At 36.3% G+C, this 22675-nt stretch overlaps 1 protein-coding gene across 1 annotated transcript in view; it reads right to left on the bottom strand.

Annotated features, from left to right (window-relative positions):
* The window catches only part of MAP3K21 (mitogen-activated protein kinase kinase kinase 21), a 40966-nt gene that overhangs the window by 3387 nt on the left and 14904 nt on the right, over window positions 1-22675 (bottom strand). The window contains exons 2-10 of the mRNA XM_066546770.1: window positions 19329-19509; window positions 14250-14398; window positions 13282-13457; window positions 9013-9253; window positions 7059-7181; window positions 4380-4496; window positions 3683-3833; window positions 2568-2662; window positions 371-1156 (exon numbers count right to left, since the gene is read on the bottom strand). Of these exons, the coding sequence (XP_066402867.1) occupies window positions 371-1156; window positions 2568-2662; window positions 3683-3833; window positions 4380-4496; window positions 7059-7181; window positions 9013-9253; window positions 13282-13457; window positions 14250-14398; window positions 19329-19509 (2019 nt within the window). The remainder of the gene's footprint in view (window positions 1-370; window positions 1157-2567; window positions 2663-3682; window positions 3834-4379; window positions 4497-7058; window positions 7182-9012; window positions 9254-13281; window positions 13458-14249; window positions 14399-19328; window positions 19510-22675) is intronic.

The raw sequence follows: 22675 nt of genomic DNA, 5'->3' as shown, positions 1-22675 counted from the left end.
CTCTTGTCAAACGTGTTTGCATCTAGACTCACTGCAACTAGCAATCACAATTTATTTTTTCTTGCTACAAAAGAGATGTAGACAAAAAGCACTAACCCCCCCAATAACTGGATGAATATTCATATTGGAATAAAGTCCCATGAACTTCTCCAGTTATTCTGAAAAATCACACATGTACAGAGTATCATGAAGAATATCACATTTAAGCCACCCTAGAATATCAGTATTGAAATTTAGAACTTCTTTTCAAAAACTCATTGATCACGAGCTTATCCATTTCAATGTAAACCAGATTTAAAGACATTATTTTATGCTTAAATTTTTATCATCAGCTCAACCTAAAGATTCTTGAAAGTTCTTAATTACCTACCTGTGGTCTGAAAATGGCTCCCATCTGATAAGGTTCGTCTGTGACCAAATATACTTAACTTTGTGGAGGAATCTTTTGGCACAATTTGAAGCTCTTGTTTCAGACCAAGACTAAAAGGCTGATTTTTCAATTGTGTCGAAACTGTGTTAGGAGCCAGCTGTATCCTTTGTTCCTTCTTACTTTCAGAAGTTTGGGATGAAAAGTTGTCCATGGAACTACATTGACCACAATCATCAAGCACAGTGCTTACAAAAGCATCTTCACTATCAGGTTGAAGCAGGCATTTAGTAGAAATGGAGGGCATAGAGAGGAGATTCACAGTATCTGAGGCTGGATTTAGGGATGGAACACCTGCTTCCTCTTTCTTGTACTGCAGTCGTGTAGGACTGCCACTCCTGCGGAATTTTGAAGCACGCTGAAATATTCCATCACGCTTCTTCCTCTCATCTTTAGGCAAGAGTTCATCTGGACCCTGTGATTTGTTCAGCTCTCTGATATCTAAGCCCAGAGCAACGGATGCAAGGAGGACAGCACACCCATACAGCACTGAATCAGTCTTCTTTTTGTGCAGTGTCCTGCTCAGACTGTTGGTAGGTGTCATTTGAGGAGTACTGTTTGTAGAACTAGCTGAGGTTCCTTCTTCAAAGCTCTCGTGTTCTACTGTGGTCTCTCCCTGATCATCTTTCCAAAGAGGTAGATTAATATAGGCCTGATTGGGCAACTTAATTGGCTTTGGTCTTTTACTGTCCAAACCTTCAGGGATAAGTTTCTTATCAGTACAGGCACCTGTAAAACATCACAGTATTCTTTAAGATTGCAATTCAACTGTTAAGCTATTGCATGTCTGCATAGGTATATCATTATTTTCTTTAAAATGCACAAGTATTAACCTTGAAGGATACTGTGCAATCCATTTAGATGCTGTCAGAAGCTCAGACTCACATTTTGAGTTTCAGAAACATGCCTAAACCTTTCAGTGTTTGCAGCACTTTGATAATGCTTTTTAAACAACACAAAAAATATTTCGGTGAATGGATTACAGAGAAGTAATTTACTATACACAAACTGGCAGATAAGATCTGGAATATATTCTTTACAATACTTTCAACTCAGCCGAGTTCAAAAATCCAGTCAATTATTAGAAATTTTTCCAATTAATTAATTAGGTCATGGTGGTCTGGAGTAAAAAGTAAATTTGACATCTTACACCTAATGACAAATAAAAAGAAGGTATTATTTGACTTGCATGTGTTATTCTATCAACAACTGAATGCTAGAGAATAAAGCATTTGAAATTCAAGTATGGGAACTTTGTGTGCAGGGTTATAGTAGTAAGCTAATAAATCTATAAAATTACTGTTTGTGAAGCCTTGACTTACACCACTATACATGAAGATTAAAGTGCCTTTTCCAGCAGTATCCAAGCAGCTTACTATTTTCTCTTCCAGATGGCACGAATCTAGCCGCTGGTATGGACACCAAGTTACATCACTGGCTTTTTTCCTTACACTGGTAACTTAATTTTCTCAGATAAGAGAATCCACAGTATAGAAAAAGGGTGTGCAAATTTTAAAATTATTATGAATATTTTGTCATCATGGCCCATTATAGCAATGGTCATAAAAAGCAACATGCAGCTATTATGCTCCTGATCCTAAAGGGATCAAGTATGTTCTTCCTTGTGATTTTACCTGTAAATAGCATCATGTTGTCTAAAAAACTTTAAGATTTGAAATCTATATTTCTGTATTGAAAATTTAGATAACAGGTCTAATTCAAAAAACCAGGGAACTAATATGTGGGAATATATCAGGGCTTACAGGTTTTTAAAAAACTATGCATTTTTTGCAACAACAATGTCACCAATGATTATTTAAACGTCACGACAATTACTGATTTAGGTTCTTTTTAAAAGAAACAAAAACTGGTGACTGCAGACCTCATATACAGAGTAGCCTGCAACTCAAAAACATGGAAAAAATCTCTGTATGGTTCTGTTCACAGACTATGTGTATTTCTTAGTTGCTAATGATGTAAATACAAGACTTTTTTGCAGAGGAAAACGGTTGGCAGCATGATTTTTCCTGTAATATTCTGCATAATCCTTTAAGGAATTTAAGCAATACAATTTATAACATTGAATGTGATCTTAATACTATTATATGGCTACTTTCACTTTTTCAAAAACAGCTCTTACCTTGGTCCACAAATAGTGAAGCTAGGGGCACACCCTTCTGATTTTTCATTAAAACAGTTGACCAAGGGTTGCTGCCATCTGAAAGGGGTCTTACTCTGCAATAACAATAGTTATTTTGAGATTACAGATACCATGCTCACATAAACTTTGTGAGAAAATTACTTTCTTTTCAAACTATAAACCTGCAGTACATAAATGGAAAACCTTTCCAAAGGTAAAAAGAAGATGGAGTAGCATTGAATCATATGATTATAAAATGTAAACAAGCCTTAATGTCAGGTATTCTTTTTATGATAAAAATTTCATGTCTAAAAAGAAAGCAAATGAAAAATGGGCCTTTGTTACCTATTGAACGCCACAGCTTTGTGATAACCCGTGTGAAACAATAGTTTCATTGTCTCAAAGAAATGATGTGAATATTGGAAGTTTATTAAACTACAGTAACTTTTAAACAAACAAAAATAATATAAAACCAGTTTCAACTGATCATCTGGAACCAACTCCTGACACAGGTAACTGAGGGGATATCCCTACCAAGAAAACTAAAGAAAGGCACTATAAATAATAGTACATACTAGAGAAATAAAGCATTCTCACTATCTCTGGTTTTGAGCCATTGTAAAACATAATCTGTAAGTAAAGCTGTCCAGCTGATTTTCATAACCTTTTCACCCTCTGTTTGTCAGCACAAAGGATGTTGCTGGTGTGAACTGTGCCTGACATATGCCAAATCAGTTAGTTTTACTTAATCATGCTGAAAGTACCCAGTGGGGGCCATGCTTGCAATTCCTCAAAATAATGTGAGGAAGGGCAAAAAAGACGGGCCATGAATGTCTGGTATGCACTGGTAGCTCAGCATCCCAATATGTTCCAAATCTCAAAAAAAAAAACAGAGATAAAGGGTAATAGATAAGAATCAATAAAACTTTAACATAAATAGGTGCTTTATCCTCAAGATTATATGGGGGAGCTACTCATCAGTAATGTAATTTCTGAATTAATTAAAAGGCAAGAATTCTTGCTGTAACTAAACACAGCAGAACTTTTTTCATTCACTACCTATGCTACCAAGAAGGCTTTAGTATTATCAAAATACCAAAATGTAGTAGACATACTTGTCCTTACAATCTGCACGATCCTTTGTTTGAACTGAACTTGGTCCCCATGTACAACCTTTCTTTTTAAAATTTCTCTTCACATCTTCAAACTCTTCTTGGTGATATGTTGTGCTCCTTCCCCAGGTTCTGTTGCTTTCATCTGAAGTTACTGGAGATTGGATTTAAAAACACAAAACCCACACACATAAATACTATCTCTAAACCCAAAATATTTTGACAGAACAGAGTATCTTCTGCACTGCAAAACCCTTTTGACACAGTAACACAGAAGTAGAAGAAAAAATTGTGATTGTTTTTTTCTTTTACTAAAAGCACCACGCAAACTTCACTGATCCAAAAAGAGAAGCAAGAAAGAAAAGTAATTTATGAGCTTACAAGAGACCCAGATCAAAGATAAAGCAGCAAAGCAATCACATTTTCCATGCTTCCCTTAACTGAGAACCTTATATTTTGGTAATTCAGACAAGTGAATTAGACTGAGCACTTAAGTTCAATGAATAAAATACATTCTGTGGACAACTGGTATCAAAAGAAACAAATATTCCAGTTGTGACTATGATTAACATTTTCTTTCTCACTACACGATAACAAATCATATTTTGAGTGTCTAGCCTCCATTAAATGCTTAGTCTGTCACTGTCTCAGCTGATAAATTAAACAGAACCAGCACCTTGGAAACATAACAAAATCTTGCCTTTTTTCATAACCCCACAGGGAAGTTCATATTCACTTGTGATATCTACATCTTGCTGGTACACATACACACTATTTCTTCGGCCATTAGCTGTGTGTGTATCTGTTTTTGGAATCACTGAGGAAAAATTAAGAGAACGTAGTAGAGATCTTAGTCAAATTGATTTCAGCAACAGATCCGTTTCCCTCATATTTTCATCTTTGGGTCATAAAGCCTGGATCTATAAAGGCATTAAGCATCTTCTAATGATGGGTTTTGATGGTAGGGTTTAAAGGATCCACTTTCTAGGACCTGACCTGGGAGGGTAGATTTTCACATGCCACTGACTAACTGAAGCATTAGCTTGGAATCATGATGGCATGCTAACAGATATGATGGAGAGACCTAGGAGAAAAAAAACATGGCCAGTTACAACAGCATGATAAATGAGGGGGCATTTACATGCCCATGGTTCTGCTGTTCCTTCACTGTACAGATTCTGCTCCTTCTTCACCATGCACCTTGCCAGCAAAGCTCATGCTGTAAAATGGCACTACACTTGCCTACCTTACACTCTCATTTTCAATCGCATTCCTATGGAATATGCACCTTAGTGGCTTTCCTTCTCCCTCCAAAACTCCTTTCAAATTCAGCAGAATTTGTTTTAATAAGAAATTAACTAGATTTTTCTTTTAACCTAATGTTTAGATTTGAAAGCTAGACTTGCTTAAGACAAAGTGAAGCAGTCAAGTAACCAGTTGTTACATATGCCTGTTCAAATCACCTGTATTTGAGTGAGTTGTCTTGAAACAAAGACACTTTGAAGTTAAATCAAGATAAAACATGATTGTGGGAAAGGGAATTTATTTTGCACAGGTGCAGATGGGTGTGGAAGCTGAATTGTTTCAGCTACATACTCCTGAGATATCTGATAAGCTTTTAGGTAAAAACCTAAGGATCCAAACCCAGAAGCAGACATGTACTTCTTTTAAACGAGAGCCTTTATGTTGTCCTGCATGTTCAGGCCCTATGAATACAAATGCCTGCTCAAATAAAGAAGAAAAAAAATCCTCAGTGGTACTTAGCGCACGTGCAAGGAGTGGCACTGCAATAGCTTACACAAGGCTATGCAATTAAAAAAAACAAACACAGAAAATTCAAGTTTTCAGAACCATGCCAATACCTGACATTTGCTTCATTTCCAAGCATGTCCTCACAGAGCAAGAAGAATCAAAGATAAAATGAGATAGTAAAATGTTGTAATTACATATAAACGAAGATAAGTCTTTCTTTACCTTTCTGCAAAAACCAAAGCCAACCAACCAGCAACCAGAAAAACCCACCACATTTTGAGGACAGGAAACAACTGACAACACAAATACTCTGTCAACTAACATATGAAAAAGACTCAAGTTGATTTTCCCTCCATTTTCCATTTCCCTTTCATTATAAAAGCAAGACAGGGTTTGTTCATCTGAAAAAGACTCAAGTTGATTTTCCCTCCATTTTCCATTTCCCTTTCATTATAAAAGCAAGACAGGGTTTGTCCACCTCTCTGTTATCCACAATGTTGCAACTGTATCCACTACAGCTCAAACAAATACTGAAGTGCCAGAGAAGACATCACTGCTCACCTTTAGACATTAACAATGAAAAGGATTTCATAAGGCAGAGGTGTTACAAAGGAGATGAGAGATCTGATTTCTATCCAAACTTAAAACAAAGTGTCAGGCTGGTCTAAAATTCAATCAATCTTTACAGAGTAGCTAGAGAATGTATGGAAAAATCCTCATGTATTCTGATTTCCCCTTCTCCTCAAAACCAGATTCTGAAGTAATCTCCCTCACAGGTGACTGTGCTTGCAAAAGAACATAGCCAACATCCATAAGCAATTAGCTGGAACAGGTTCCACTGATTTTATAGAGAGAGAAGCTTAAGGCATTCCTCTCTGAATATGGATAATTAGACAATCTACTTTGCACAATAGATCAGACAGTACAAATCCAAGCAGTGAATCCTGTAGGAACTGTTTTATCTGTGTATATGTCATTCCCAAATATGCTTCTCTGTAATAACATGATCACATTCCTGGTACCTTCACTATGTGAGTATGAACATACCTTCCTTTCTGTTATCAGTATACATAATAATGTAAACCTACAAATGTACCCACAATTTTTTTTGTCTCTTTTTCCTATCTTCAGAAAACTTAAAGCAAGATTTCTTCTGGATTTATACCTGTTTAAAGCCTGATTCTCTTTTGACATAAGAAAGTTGGGTTATTGGCTCATTCTTTGATCCTTCCATCGTACAAGACTCCCTCACTCTCTGAATCTTTCTTTTCCTTTATCAACTCCAATACCTAATAAAAACTTGATTTCCATCTTACTTGGGTTCTAAATGTGATGCTTTGCCTTTTGTAATAATTTTTGATTTGTCATTGTTTTATCCCAGTTTACAAACTGGTTCCCAAAGAAATTAAGTAAAGATACAATTTAAAGCATTCACAATCATTTTGAATTACTGAAAATTATTTAGCGTTTTAGCAAGATTATCCCTCCTTTCAAAGAAGTTGCAACTGTTAGAACCAATCAAGGGATGTGGAAATCAGACAGAAATCTGTCAGGAGTCTGATACTACTACCAACATTTCAGTATGTATATGGAACACTCTCTATTGACCAAATGAGTGGAGACTTACATTGTATAGCTCGAAGACGAGGAATTATTGTGGGGCTACTTGATGGACTAGAGCTGTTACTGTTTAAACTCCTCCTCTTATCCAGATTGGGGGATGCCTGCACTGTTATTTTGTGCTGGAAATCTGTAAGAGAGCAAAACAAATCAGTTTTAATGTTCTGAATAAAACACTTCTCAGAAGAACATGCTGCTATACTTCTTAAAGTTATACAATGAATTAGACTTCATTATATGTGATTTATTTATAGAGGTAAGAGATACACATATTAAAAACATTGAAAAACTCTAAATGTAACAATTTAGATTTTGAGTCAAACAAGCAGGACTTCACACTTTCATGTGATAGTCTTGCAAGAACATGAACAACACCGAGCAGGTCCAGGTGGACCTGATCTGAGACAAATCCACACCATTAGCTGCTATTCAATCTTTTTGATTGTCACAGGAGGGGCAAAAAATACCCCTCAGTATTTAATCACAGATTAATCAATACTCATTCCAATGAGACTTGCCTTATTTTTTTTAGCATGTAATTAATATACACCATAAAAAAGCAGTAACAAAAAGTCCCATTTATTCATGTCAGAAAATCATGACAGTGAACTACACAATTACAAATATTTATAGCAAAGTAGTAAAAAAAGAACAACAAATATTGAGGAGGAAAAAATTTATGAAATTAACCTTAATATGCCACTCTAATACCCATCATCAATGCAATTATATTGTACACTATTCTTAGAATACAATTGTCTCAAGGACAAGTTCATCTGGATGTTCTTGGCAACAAGGAGCTAACTGCTATTCTGAATGAAAATATTTATTTTATCACTGCTTCAATTTAAATACAAGCAGAACTGGAAACAAAGGACCAAATATTCAATTGAAGCTTGCAATCCAGCTAAAACTCATAAATGTACCATTTTTGTCTGGGAGGCTGTAGGGTGGCTTTTATCTTATTTGCTCTTATTTTTAAAGTAAGGAAAAATATTTCACTAGTGCTGAAATAGTACTCTAAATATTACTGCCCTCTTGGTGTCTTTCCAGCTGCCAGATAGCTACATTTTGGTCAGACTTGTGTTAACACAGCATCGAGTTCTTAATGCATTTGTAATAAACTGTCAGACTTGACCTGGAAGCCACTGAAAGGAAGCCCACCAACCCCAGGATGAAGGCTTTTCTACCACTGGTGAAACCATGAGTTTGTGAAGTGCTATCTGGTGGTAACATTAAAAAGGCATCTCTAAACCAGCCCCTCAGAACTGAAAGACCCTCACTGTCTACAAACACGCCTCCTTTGTAAATAAGGCATTTTAATGCATTCATAGGTGGAATGAAATGCTCTAACATTCAAATTATACCATATTTGTATTCTGAAATCATCTGCTGCTGCTGTTAATGTGTTTTCTTGCAAGAAATAAGGCACTGAAGATTGCAACTGCTGTGTAGTACTTGCAACTGCAGTAAGTAGTTTGGACCTACTGCACCTGTACATCCTCAGCCCTCTCTCAGCACTGTTTTTCTGCTCGGTATTTGCAATTTTAGGGCAAACAGCACTAATATTTGATCATGTTAGAAAGTTCTGGCATGTAGTAAAAAAGTACCTTCCTGTCTGTACAGAAACAATGATAACAAAAATCTGAACTTTGAACCAGTATTAAATCATGTGGCTCTCAGGCTAGTGACCTTTCCCTCCAAATGGGACGGACTTCTAGCTGAATCATTCTTCCAGATGAAATGAGGACTACTTCATGAGAATATGGTATGTGAAAGCTTTTCCTTGTGGGAAGGGAGCTATACAATTCTTACCAAACCCTTCTGTGAATTACAGAAGAAGAACCTGTCAATAAAATAAAATAAAATAGTAGCTAACACTGAAAACACAAACCATGGAAGTGAAGAAGCTGGCATATTTAATCATTATATATACAGTGAACCTTAAAAAAATTGCAAACCTGAAGGCAAACTAATTCTGTGTCCATCTTTGAGTTTTAACCGGCTTCTTTTAAACTTGCCCTTCCTCTTCTTGACATTGGGTTTCTCCTGGTTTAACTGGAATATCATGATATTCAGCTCGCGCTCCAGTACATCGATCTCGCGTTCCGCTAACTGCTGCTCACGGCGCTTCAGTAATTCTTCTTGAGATTTTTGCTGGAGAGCTGCTCTTGTCAACTCCTCTTCTCGGGATCGAAGCTCCTGAAGACAAGATTCCCAAAAATAAAACTTAGTAATAATGTGAAGGCAGTATTAAAGGACATATGAAGTGCACAATAGGTTGTATTTTCTGATTTATTTTTATGATACACTATATACATGCTACATGCCCAATCTTCTGCAAATCCTCCATTCTGAACAAACCAAGATTCTGTATTCAGAATCAAGCATTACACAGATTTCCTTTAAACCAATTAACTTGAGTCACTCCACTTAAAGCAGGTAAGCAGTAGCAATGGGGACAACACATGCAATTAAATATTATCAGCTAACAGCCCAGCAAAAAATGCACTTCAGGTATTTCATGCTGTGCTCTTGCACAGCATGAGGGCTGCTCTTGGACAGCTCCTACACTTTAACATAAGGCCAATGACCTGACAAATAAAAAAATTATTGCCTTTATCCTAAATTCTCTAACCTTTCCTGTTTTTCAGCCACGTATTAAGTAGCACTTTTCTATCTAGAAAAGCAATCAGTATTACACTGAATGGGGATTAATGCAATATGAAAAACTAAGTCATAAGACAGCTGTTTCTTAATTAAATCCAGCAGGTATCTGTAACATCAAACAGCTACTAACCACTGAATTACAGCACACAGACTCCCAAGCCACCATTCTAAGAAGAGTAGCTCTTCTTTTATTATTTTTTAATTTTGCAAAAGGAAAAGCTTTAATAAGGAAGCTAGGTAATTTTTCAGGGTAAATGAATACCCAAGGCTAAAAAGCTATAAACCTAGCATCTTAAAATTATCTTGATCTTCAGTTTCCAAAATCTGTTAAAATACATCTGAAATTTAGGACCTCCTTAATTTCAGACTTTCCTTCATAGCATGGGGCATATTACACAGGAAACAGACTTAAAACACTTACAGTCTATATTGCTAATAACACTGTACTGAAAGTATAGGAAAAGGGGAACTAGATGTGACTCATACTCTATGTTTCTCACGACTTTTTTTTTCACATGATTGTGTAAATTCCATTTAATTCAACTCGGAAAACTATCATTTGAAACAAAGCTATGCTAAAAGTTCAGGATATCTAAGAAATTTATTTCTATTTAAAATTAATTATTTTTTATACTATATGATTTTATAATTGGGATGTTGCTCAGTTTTGTCTTTGCTTAGTTTTTATTTCAGAACTGTCTAATTCTGCTCATTGGTATCCAGCAATGTTGTATGCCAGAAGAATTCCTTATTTCATATAATTAAAGCAAAAAATTACCTTGTGAACTGTATTATTTCAGTGTTTTCAAATGAAAATGTTCAAATGTTCTTTCCAAAAAGACTATGGATGTCAAAAGACAGGCTGGCACTGAAGCAAACTGGTTCAATGAGAAGTGTCTGTTCTTCAGACACTTTCTGGGTTTTTTTACAGCTATAGCACACATACTCTGCTTATCATGGGTTTAAAATTTAAGTGATATGACTGGCAAATTTCATATGGTATACTAATTTTGAGTGAGCTTGTTTCAACCCAATACTGGAAACCAAATTTTTTAAAATATATTAAATAATTTAGTGACTCCTGAAAATCCTCACTTTCCTCCTCCTCTGTCCACTCAAAACAGGGCAACCTAAAACAAGGGCTGAAAGCAAAAACTACATTAATTCAGATTTAGAAAAGAGATACTTAAAAGTTTAAAGAGAGATCTTTATTACTGCATTAGTACAGTAATAAAGGTACATCGGGAGACACTGTTGATTTTCCATTTTTCACAGCCCTCAAATCCACGTTCCATAAAGCTCAGCCACCAGGCAGAAACTGAGGGCCTGTACTGAAATGTACAGAGTACATTTCAGTACACAGTCTAGAGGAAGTAAAAGTGCTTCCTCAATAAGAGATTATGTATTTACTCTTTTCCAAATAAACTAATTAAAACCAGACTTACTGCAATTAGTTAGGCAATGTTTCCACATCACTCTACAATTAAAACACTCATTGTAAGGAAGCTTGGAAAGAATTCTGTATTTCAGTTGCTCAAGAACATTTGTCAAAATAAGATTGTGATCTTCTCTTCGAGTAGGCGTCACCATCACTCATTTGCAGTAAGCCCTTGAGGAAATTCCTCTAGCTACAGAAGTTCCTCTTTCACAGGAGGAATAAGAGTCCATGCAGAGGATTTTTGTAGTATTATTATTATATAAATACTTTATAGACATGACTTTCACTCTAGTAGCTCATAGCAAAATTGATAATATGACAAATTAAACCCTGCATATATATGAAAATCTTGTCTAAGTCAAAGTTACATGTTTTCAACCTTAGAGAAGTACACCTCATTAGAGTAAATGCCTCTGGAGATGCACTTACCACCTTAGCATGTTAAAAGTAAATTTCATTTTATCATTTCCTATACCCAACTGAGCTTAACTCACTTTTACACCCAAAATTTGACTCTTCTCGAAAACCTTTTCACCTGCTTATTTAATTCTAGACTTAATTTAGTCAGATTTTTCTTGGATAGGAAATCTCATACTAGAGTAAGGCCTCCAGAAATACAAAAACCAAACAAAAACGTGAACAGGAAGGCCTGTTACAATTGCTCTCAGAGTAAAAGGAGGAAAATGGTTGGTTAAGCAGTTGCTGGAGGGGCCAAAAACAGAGTTATGTTCTATGGCAGGTTGAGGCAAGCAAACACAGTAGCTGGTGACCCCATGGCAAGTAAAAAAAGGAAGCCTCTACTCTCTGTAGAGGTACTATAACTCAACTGCAAAGGAAGAGACCTGACAGCTCCTGGGGCACACAACTCAGCTCTAGCACTCTGTGTGCCTACTGCAGGCAGAGCAGACCACACCACATACTTACCTACTTCTGTGAACCAAAATGAAGAGGGAAATGCAGAGGGTAGAAGAAACAGTAGATAGGAAATAAATAATGATACTGCAATCTTATGGGTGATCAGTAAATCCTAATACCAGTATGCTGATATTACAGAACATATGTAATGTCACACCCAACACTAGCCAGAAGTCCACACACTGCCATTTGTGACCTTTGATGAGAACAAGTGAAGGACAAAGGCTACAAACAGTGACTTGAAAGACAAGAGTTTAGTTTTTGCTTTTGTCAAATTTGGCAACTATATCTTCTATAAAGTTTCATCACAAGTCACTGCACCTCAATTTACTGTCTTTCTTGTCTACAATCACTTCATGAAAAATAACAGCAAATATATACTGGGATTATACTGCAAGAAACACCTGCAAAGAAGGGATTTGTTTCTTCCAGAAGCATTTCTAACAGGGGCTTGAGCACACCTGGCCTATTCCAACCGTTACCTTTATCAAGTTGTCTAAAGGAAAACATTAAACTCAGGGTGGTTAAAACCAAGTTGAAGTGAGTAGAAGAGAAAACAAAGAGAATTGACAGTGAGTACTCATTTAGTACAAACATATTGTGATGTGAGAGTATGGAAAGAAGATCAGTGACAGAAATCTGAGTAATAAACAAAAGAAACTAGATTTGCTGATTCATATGTGTGAGTTTGACCTTCTTAATATCTGGCAAGAATATGTCCCAAACTGCAACACTGAAAGGCATCCATATGATCAGTCTGTTCAGCAAGAAGAGAGATAAAAGCACAATTCCATTTTTGGAAAAGAAGCCATGGGGTACAGTCACATGACAGGATGAAAAGCTTTTCATTCTCACAGCTGAGGAGAATGTTCAACAGCAGCCGAACATTTGCAGTCATAAAGATTAGCTTAAGGGATAAATCCAATTTAAGTGATACATGCAAACATACAAGAAAAAAATAACGCATTTTAAAAAAGAGCCTAGAATGTGACATTTACAGATCTACAACCTCTTTTCTTTGGGGAGACAGGTGTGGATATCTTTTTTTTTCAATTGTGTGTTTATTTGCATGGGTACATTGGTAAGCAGCAATTCAAAAGTTCAAAACTGCTGTATCACAGAAACATAAATAGAGACATACCCTCCTTTCCTTCCATGCACCCTTCCACCCTTCTTTGCTTCCATGCAATTGGAAAAACCAACTTACTTTTTCCTTGGTCCTCAGTTCATTAAATATCTGCTGAATTTCCAATTTCCAGTCATCTTGCATGGAGTGGAAAGACTCTTGAGGCATTTCAGTCATAACTGCCCCTTCAATGGCAGTAAGCTGTTCAAGAATTAAGGCAAACGATGGTCGGATATGAGGGTCCTGCTCCCAGCACTCTAGAATTTATCAAAATCCCATCAGTTTGTAATAGCACATAGAACTTTTTGAAGAGCTACATGAATTTCAAGTTACTTGCAACTGCATTTCAAATTCTAATGTGTTCTCTTTACCTGCAAGACATCCCCAGTTCTGTCTCAATTTACAGAGGTGACATCTACCTACCTGTATTCAGAGGATTGTTTTTGTATTAATAGTAATTTTTTGGTCTATTTTTAGCAATTTAGCAATTTGCTAAATTGCTAATGAATGAATAATAATTCAACAGCTTAACTGCTAATGTGTGCCAATAATTAAATGAATTAGCAAAACTAGCAATATTTATAGAAGAAATAAATAAAAAGGTAGGAAAATTCACTAAACACTAGGAAATAGCCATTAGCAAGCAATGTTTATTTCTCTCTAAAATATTTCTAAAACATTTTTGACACTCATGAAGAAACAATGAAAAAAAAAAGGTATTTGCAATTGTTCCCCTTGGGATTTTAATCTATCTTGTATTAATCCACAGTAGTATCCCATAATTTATGAAATTTAATGCAATTTAAGAATAGAAAAAAATCGGTGAAATTAGAGCACAAACTGTTCTCTTGCTACTGAAAAACTTTTATGCAACACCATGACATTGTCTGGCTCTCAACTCTCTCTAACACCAGATTGCTGTGTAAAGAAAAACAAAATACCTGGTACACAGCACACTATCAAATGAGGTACTTATTTGGCAACCCATGATTATTTTATACCCCCAAAACATAACTATTTAAAAACATAGGAAGAAACAACATGGATACCTTTCATTAGTTTTGCAAATGGTTCAGGGCAGGTGGATGGAATGGGCAAAGTAAGCTTATTGACAGCTACTCCATAAGCCACAGCGAGGCCATCAATGCCACGGTAAGGAACTTCTCCTGTAAGCAGTTCCCACAGCAACACTCCATAGCTACAAAAGGTAATTTTTTAAACAGTTATTTTCTGAGAAAGAAACAAGAACACATTAAAACACAAACAAGTATCTGTCCAGCCATGTACTCAAATTCATGAGGATTTCCCAGTCAAAGGTGAATGCCTTTAAGTCAGCTCTACATTTGTCATTGTGCACCTTTCCAGTTATAGTGATTAAGCAAATTGGGTGCAACTTTAAGACTGGCTCACACTCTTATTCAAAATATAAGCCTGAAGCCACTTCTATAGAAATGCTAGTTTCACATAAATCTGACTTACAATAGGAAGTCTGAATGACAGGAAAACAAGCAACCTTTTCCCCACAAAAAAAACCAAAAAACAATAAAAAGAAATCCTCAGCAGAACATTCAGGCCATTCCCCTTTCCAAATATTTAACAGTAATTTACCTAGAGGGACATATTTTCTTCTTTTTTTAAAAATGGTAATAAAAATTACAGAAAACTCCCCTCTTTATCTGGAAGTTTGAATTTCTAATCCCATTGTGTATATATGAAGGCCAGTGAACTTGTCATGTCCCACTGAAGATAAAACCAGACTGAGAAATTATTTCATGCACACACATGGAATTTCTCCATACTAGAAAAAATCCCACCCACAAAATCCAAGCAAAACAACATTGTTTTCAGCAAAAGGTGGTGGCATGAAGAGATCTTTTCTCAGTGTCAGGTACAGAAATCAAGAATCACAGGAACTCCTATTACAGCGACAATAACCATAAGAACTTCTGCAATGCTCTCCACTCAAAGAAGAGCTGGTTGTTGCTTTTACCTTCTTTGGGTTTCTATGTCCAGTTCTTGGCTTGTTCAAATTATTCAAGCCCCTACAAAGGGCAGGGACAGCACCCTGGCTGCTGTGGCTCTAGAGCTCCTATTCTACCACCACTGAAATGACAGCTTTCACAGTCATTTTTGTGGAAGTGGGAATTACTCCTTTCAGAATGTTAGCCCAAAGTGGACTTTATGACTGGATTTGGTTTTTGTTCCTCTCTTCATCCCCCATGCCCCCTCCACTTCTCTTCCTGCCAGGGAACCACTACCTGTAGAACAAGGATACAAAGGACAACCTATTGCTGCTTTTGAATAGTGAAGTGAGCAGGCAAAGGAAAAAACAGAATACAAACTATTGCTCTTGCCTTTCTCTCCAAGTGTGAAAAGAAACCACCTGCAAGTTTTGTAGGACTAGACTGAACTCTCCAACACGAGAAGAAACGCATTCTGCACTGAGGCAGTGAGGGCTATGCACTCCTTAGGACTAGAAATGACACCTCAAGGGGAGGTGTCAGATGCAACAGGGAGAAGAACACACACCAGTCAAGGTTTTCTATCACTGTCTGCTTAACGAGAAGAAGTCAGTCAGTATTATACAAAACCTTACAACATCACTCTAATAAATAATAAAACAGAAAACGACACAATATCAGCACAAATATCAGCAGTACTTTGTTGTCTATGGTCTGTTTGTCTGAGAATTTTTGCATCTCATAAATCTTAAAAACTAACGAATTTACAGTGCTCAAAAGCTGAAGAAAACAGTCTACACCTGCAGCCAGAAGAAAAAGGAATTTAAAAAGTCGTGGGCCTCTTAATTTCTTCCTGATTTTTCTGGTCTAATTTCTGCATTTGCTTGCATACTCAAAGAAGGTTAAAATAATGAATTCCAATTTGCTTTAAAACAGTGGTATTCTGACCATAATGAATACAACATTTCCTGTGGTACATACACATTTTATGCCCGATGGAGTAATTTTCCTGAACTACAGCTCATCTGTGTCTTTGGAGAAAGCATTAAAAAAAAATCTCTCAGCAAGTACAGACTGTTCTAAATTAAAATAATTTCCTTGTTTAGACTATTCCATAGATATTTTAGCATGAACTCTGAAGATAAGCAAAACATTAACTAAAAAGAAGGCATCCCTTATAAAAAAGTTTAATCTTAAAGAGCTCTCAACAGTGCCAAGAAGGTGGTTGCAAAGTTTTAAACAGACCAACACATTAACAGCCTTTTAATGAAAGCAGTCTTAACTTCAAGTACCAAGAACCAGCATTGTAGGGGGAAAAACTGCAAGGAGGAAGCCTGAAGACATTATGGTCTTGATACTCTGGAGTTTTTAACTACTTCAGCATAGTAGTTTTTAACTACTACTAGGGAGGTACTAATCTGCCATTATCTAGGAAAACAACTACTTTTCAAGTCTCTCAACTACACAAGTAGCTACTTAGTGTATTAAATTTCACCAGCTCACATACACTTGTCTTACACATACAGCCTGAGCTTCTAAGAAACAGCTTTTTTTTAAAGAACAAAAGCCATGTCCTTTTCCATAATAAGCAAAGGGCAAAGCCACAACCGTGTAATTGAAATACAAATTTTCAAACCACAAAAATGAATACACCTCCAAAACTATGTTAAGTATTTTCATTATTAAAATAATTTTTCCTTCAATCAAATGTGATTTAAGCCTTACTACATCTCACTTCAGTGAAAACTTGCTGATTTTACATACTTTAGGAGCTGAAAATCTGAAGGTAAGGTTCTCAAAGTTTATTTTACTCTACAATCCATCTTCTAGAGCAGAGGTTACTAAGCCCTGCTACATGAATCACTTCAAATTTATACAGATGTTCCAGGCAAAAGCAACTGCTAATTCTGCTTTACAGTAGATGCTTCCTGGCTTTGCCAAGGGCTTGTACAACCAGGACACACGTTACTCTAAAGACCATTGCTGAAGAACACCATCAGCACTTGGAAATCCGTGGGCATATTTGCATTTTCAGGCTCCACACAAAACCAATACTGACACACCACTCAGAATTGTGTGATGATTCATGGAAGGGTAGGGTTGGAAGAGTAGAATTCTTGTTTGGGAATTTGGAAGCATGCGCCAGAGTAAAATAAATAGAGTAGCTGAAGCTCCGGTCTGGAAAGCAAAAGGATACACGTGCAGGGCCTGGAAAGCACTAGCTCTGCTATCTAGGATGACACCTGAGAACATACAGCCTGGAAGGCTCTGCATGAAAATACTCCCACAACATTTCCAAGCACTGGCAGATTCTGGAAGACTAACTGGAAGTGTAAGTTGCCTCAACTTGAGCAGCCTCGATTGCTCTCTTATTTCCTAATAGGAGGTCTGCAGATTTCATTCAGAGCCTCAGCACTCAGTATTTGTAACTGAGATTTAGAAATTTGCTGAAACATACTGTGTTCCTGTCTTAGAGAGACCCATATACTTAAATTGGTAACCTGAAGGCTTTTTAAAACAAAAACCACTCCTGTAACCACGATATTCTTTATTTGCTTTTCTTTTAAAGAAAGAGTAAAGATAAGCAACAGAATAGATCAAGGTGCAGTGAGCAGAAAATGTTTAGAAGCTAAGAAGGTCTAAACTATACTGCAAAACACAGCCTTTCTACTTAAAAACCTCTCCTGTTAGACTTCCATCATTGAACTAAATACTTACATTTTTACAAGAGAGGCGTGCAGAAGAGAAGGCGAAGAAGAGAAATACTGTAGGTTCCAAAAATGTAAACTAATGTTGCAGCAGAATATAAAATAATTGCACCAAAGCATACCCCCTCAGATACCTAAAATCACAGCAACAAGACTGGACAGGACCTGTAATTAAGCATGGAATACAGCTGATTAGGGAAACGCCTACACCCAACCTCCATCCCGCAAAAGAAAAAAAAAAAAGAAAAAAGTAAGAAAGAATGGAAAAAACCAAAAAAAGAATGAGGCTAAAGATGCTTCCCAACTGGGCATCAACTGAGACTAATGCAAACAGAATTGGTTCCAGAGACAAGACAAATGAGTGCCACAAAACAGCAGTGCAGATACAGAATCACCACGAGAATACCAAAAGTATTACTTCATGCTGTAGAATATCATGCATTTAAGCAAAACAGAACCCTATTTAAGAATTATACAATCCAGAACATGCATAAAGCAGCAGGAGAAAACAGATTAAAGTCCTCCTCTCCTTCCCCGAACAGCTATCTTGGACCCTTCAGAGCAAACATAGCAAAAAGAAAGGAAGTGCAGACTTTTCAAGGTGGGGCACAGCAGCTTTTAGAGCCTCTTGTGCAATCACTGCTTTTCTGCACTCACAAACCAGAACTAAATTAAAATTAAAGTTTAAATTACCTTTCTACACTACATGTATCCCACACTACACCACTCAAAAATAGAATCAGTAGTGAGAGCCATATTATTTATATTATCCACAATAACATCTTAAATGAGAAATTCACAAATTTAACACAGGACATTTCCCACCTTTAAAATTAGAGAGCAAGTTAAAACAAATTTGTGCTGAATATACTTTCCTTAATCCAGCTACTGGAAGCAAAATCTCTGTAAATGTAGAAGCTTCAACCTAGTATTAACTTTTACACACAACCACATTCCAGATTCCTAAAAACAGCATTAATTCAAATTAACACTTGGCAAAGTTCTGGTTTGAACCTTATTATTTATCAGTCATATAAGGCAATAATTGGTTGGTCCCATTTTTAAACAGATTGAGAGTTTTCAGACATCTAATATAAAATAAACCTACCAAAAAGAGATCAATCATACAATAATGTATCAAGAGCATCCAGTTATTTATATTAAGACTCCAGAGAAACACTTGGGTATATTAACTAACAAATATTTTAACAGCTTCTCTTAATGAGAGCTTGCTTTAAAAAAAAAAATTCTTTGTTTTCCCTCTTCTGCCCCCAGTTTGTAAATAATGGATAATAAAAGGTATAACAACTGAAGTAGATACTTTAAAATGTGTTTGTTTCTTAGAAGAGCTAAACTAGCCATATGTTGAGGCAATAACCTAGCAAACCACCAAAAAAATTCTGTCAAAACCCTCAACACAGTTCCACTGAACATGGTCTTCAGCAGAAAAACTTCTTACCTCCAAATATCACTGCCTTTAGAAAACATGGAGGACTTGATAACTTCTGGAGCCATCCATGCATAAGTTCCTGCTGCACTCATTTTGGTTGTTCTGTGCCACTCTCTAGCCAGACCAAAGTCTGTAATCTTCAGAGTTTTATTACAAATGTCATCATGCTCCATCTTCTCCAGCAATAAAACTGCAAAAGATAGAGTTTGTAAATTAATGGAATGGCAATAAAAAAATACATTTCTGTTATTAATTTCACATACAACTTGTATTGCACAGATAATTGTCTACTTTTAGTGTTGAGAAAATATTACTGCAACTTTTATCTGCATGAAAATGTTTTTTGATAATTTTAAGCTATTCCAAGCTACAGAAGCAAGAAACATCTACAGTGTCATGAGCTTTTTACGCAGGAGCATATATTATTATGCTAAAAATATATATTAAAATAAATTATTATTTTTATGTAGGAGCATATATTAAATTAGCACAAAAAGTACACTGGAGATGGAAAGTAAATCAGATAATTTAAGTCAGCCCAAAATCCTAATAATCCCAGATGATGACAGACTGTCAGAAAATTATCCACTTTGCAACAAGATTCTGGAATAATAAAACCAGAAGCAGTAGTAAACAAAAAACAAATGTTAAGAATTCTTATAAAATAATAATAAAACAAAGCAGTATTATGTCACAGTATAAAATCCATCCTTAATAGTGCACTCCATCCTGGCCCCTACTCATCTCTGAAAGCCTGTAACAACTGAAAGAGGCGAGAGGATGGACACGAGCAGGGTACTCAAAACAACATAACCACAGCTACAAGGAATGGTTAATAGACAAGAAGCCTTTTCCTAGCATTCCCCTAGGAAAAGAAACATTTACAAACAAAAATCTATATAACAATGCCTTGTTAATGAAGAAAACTAGACATAATAATTGTTTAAAGTTTCTCACTACATGAAATGGACACCACTGGGTAAAACTAGCAGATGAGAATCAAACACGTGTCAGTCGCTCACACAACACACAGGTGAACTTTGCAGCAAGATTCTGAACTTTGGAATTCTTGGCATGGTATGTGAATATTATTATTTATCATAGATTTAAAAAGCATCTCCACAAATTCACACAAGTCAACTTGATATAGGGAATTTATATCAAAAAAAGTTCATTTAGTTTCATGAAATCCCTGGGCCACAAATCAGAACAAAGTTGGGAAACTATATGCCAGGGAAATTAGTTTGCCTTAGGAGTTCCCTGCTGGCAACAGGCCACTGGACTTGGATCCAGTCCCTTTTACATTATACACACTGCACCTTCATGAATGTTAAGGAGTAAGTTATCCTTTTTTTGCTGTTGCATCCTACAGTGCCTGACTTGTTCATGAGACATTATTGACAGAGTTGTAGCACCTCTTCAGGAAACAGTGTTACAAGAATAGAAGTAGGTAATTGTGTTAGAGCTCACAAGCAGGGAGATAACTGATGGAAAGGAATCAAAATTTTAATGCACCATAATTTAAATTCCATATTCAGTTCCTCTGTCACTGTTTGAGAGAGCAACTGTCAGTTTTAACTTTCTGTTAAAATGATCTCCTGGGACAAAGACCAAGAATTAAACTATATGTAAGAAGCATAAATATGTGGTTTCTACCTGTACGTAGAGCAAAACACAGTACAGGAAACCCATTAACAAAAAAGCAGACAAAGACTTACCCTCCCTTACAGAAGAAAAACTGATGACCTCACACTTGCAATTGAAAGAAATAATTCTTACTAGCAGAGATTAACTCTTACAAATATTTCAAAAATTACATCAAATCCAGATAAAAGGAAAAGAACCCACATTCCTTTTCCAATAAGCTTCTTAACAGAGCAAGAAAAATGAAGGCCAAAATGGTAGAGACAAACCAAGAGCTCACCAATGAGAACCACCAGAACAGGTTAAATTCATGCAAGTTTTTATACTTTTATACTTGAAACAAAGACCTATTGTTTGCTGTTCTATTTCAAACATGTTCAGCAGAATTCCTGACATTCCTTGTCAGTCAATGTGACCGAAACCAAAAACAGTCAGTCTTGCAAAAGGTAATAACTGGCACGTGACCAAGTTTCATCCTACAAAGGGACAACATTTCTTAGCAGTTCAAACTTCCCTTTCCGGCTGGTAGCCAGGCAAACAATACCACACACACACTGCTTAGCAGCTGGGCAGTAAAAATGCTCAGCATAGCTGAGTAGCACTCTGTAAGAGCTTACCTTGGAGTAGCCTAGCAACCTTCACTATAGCATCTTTCTGCCTCTTCCAGAGCTTCCTGGCCCTTGCTGGTTGCTAACTGGGAGAAACTATTTTGTGATCACCAGTTTGCCCTCTTAACTCAGCATCCTCCTTGCTCCCTTTTCCAAACCTTTAAATTGTCTTTTCTTGCTCCAATATATGTGCAATGTTAAGTTGGGCAAGAGCCAGTTTAACACTTTTGGGTTTACTTCAATGTTTTTCAGACTTTTTATTTTCCACGAAGAATGAAGTTCACATTTACATTCTAGCTTTGCTCCTGGCAAGCACAGCCCAAAATATTTAGATGTGCAAAGACTATTTGAAAACAAAACCCACCAACACCCACAGATTAGATTAGGTATGCAGAAATGCAGGAAAATCCTATGTGCTTACTTATTTACATGTAAGTAGGACATAGGATAAGGATGTTTATCTAACACCCTGTTCATTTTTACATAAGCAAAACCAGATACTATGTTTCTGAATGATTCAAAATCGAAGGAGATAAAGTTTGGGCCAAATCCTCTACCCTGGATCCTCACCCAAACATTCCAGCCAGAAATAAAAAAATGACCAAGTAGTCTAAGGTTGCATATGATTTCTACCAGCAACACCATTTTCAACTAAATTCTGAATTACTACATCTCTCTTTGTGACTCTACCTTTCAGCAATGAGATCAAGGGGAAAGCAAACTTATTAACATCACAGAGCAAAGTCTTGGGTGACATATAACAGGCACTCCTTGAATACATGAGACACCGCATGCCCAGAAATATTTACAGCAGGGCAACAAAGAGATGTTATTTTCAATAATTCCTGAAATATAAATTAATGAGTTAAAGATAAAAGCCAGGTAAGTCAGAGACAAAAATGAAGTGCTGTGCAGTAAACTGGTATTAAAAGTGGTAGATAAGATACTTAGAATCATAAAGGTTGGAAAAAAACTCCAAGATCATCAAGTCCAACCTTTGACCAAACAGCACCATGTCAACTAAACCACAGCACTAAGTACCGCATCCACTTATTTCTGGAACATTTGCAGAGATGGTGACTCCACCACCTCCCTGGGCAGCAC

This window comes from Molothrus aeneus, chromosome 3 (assembly GCF_037042795.1).
Source record: "Molothrus aeneus isolate 106 chromosome 3, BPBGC_Maene_1.0, whole genome shotgun sequence".
Lineage (NCBI taxonomy): Eukaryota > Metazoa > Chordata > Aves > Passeriformes > Icteridae > Molothrus > Molothrus aeneus.
The sequence above is the reverse complement of the archived record's forward strand: the minus strand, read 5'-3'. Positions and strand labels throughout refer to the sequence as shown.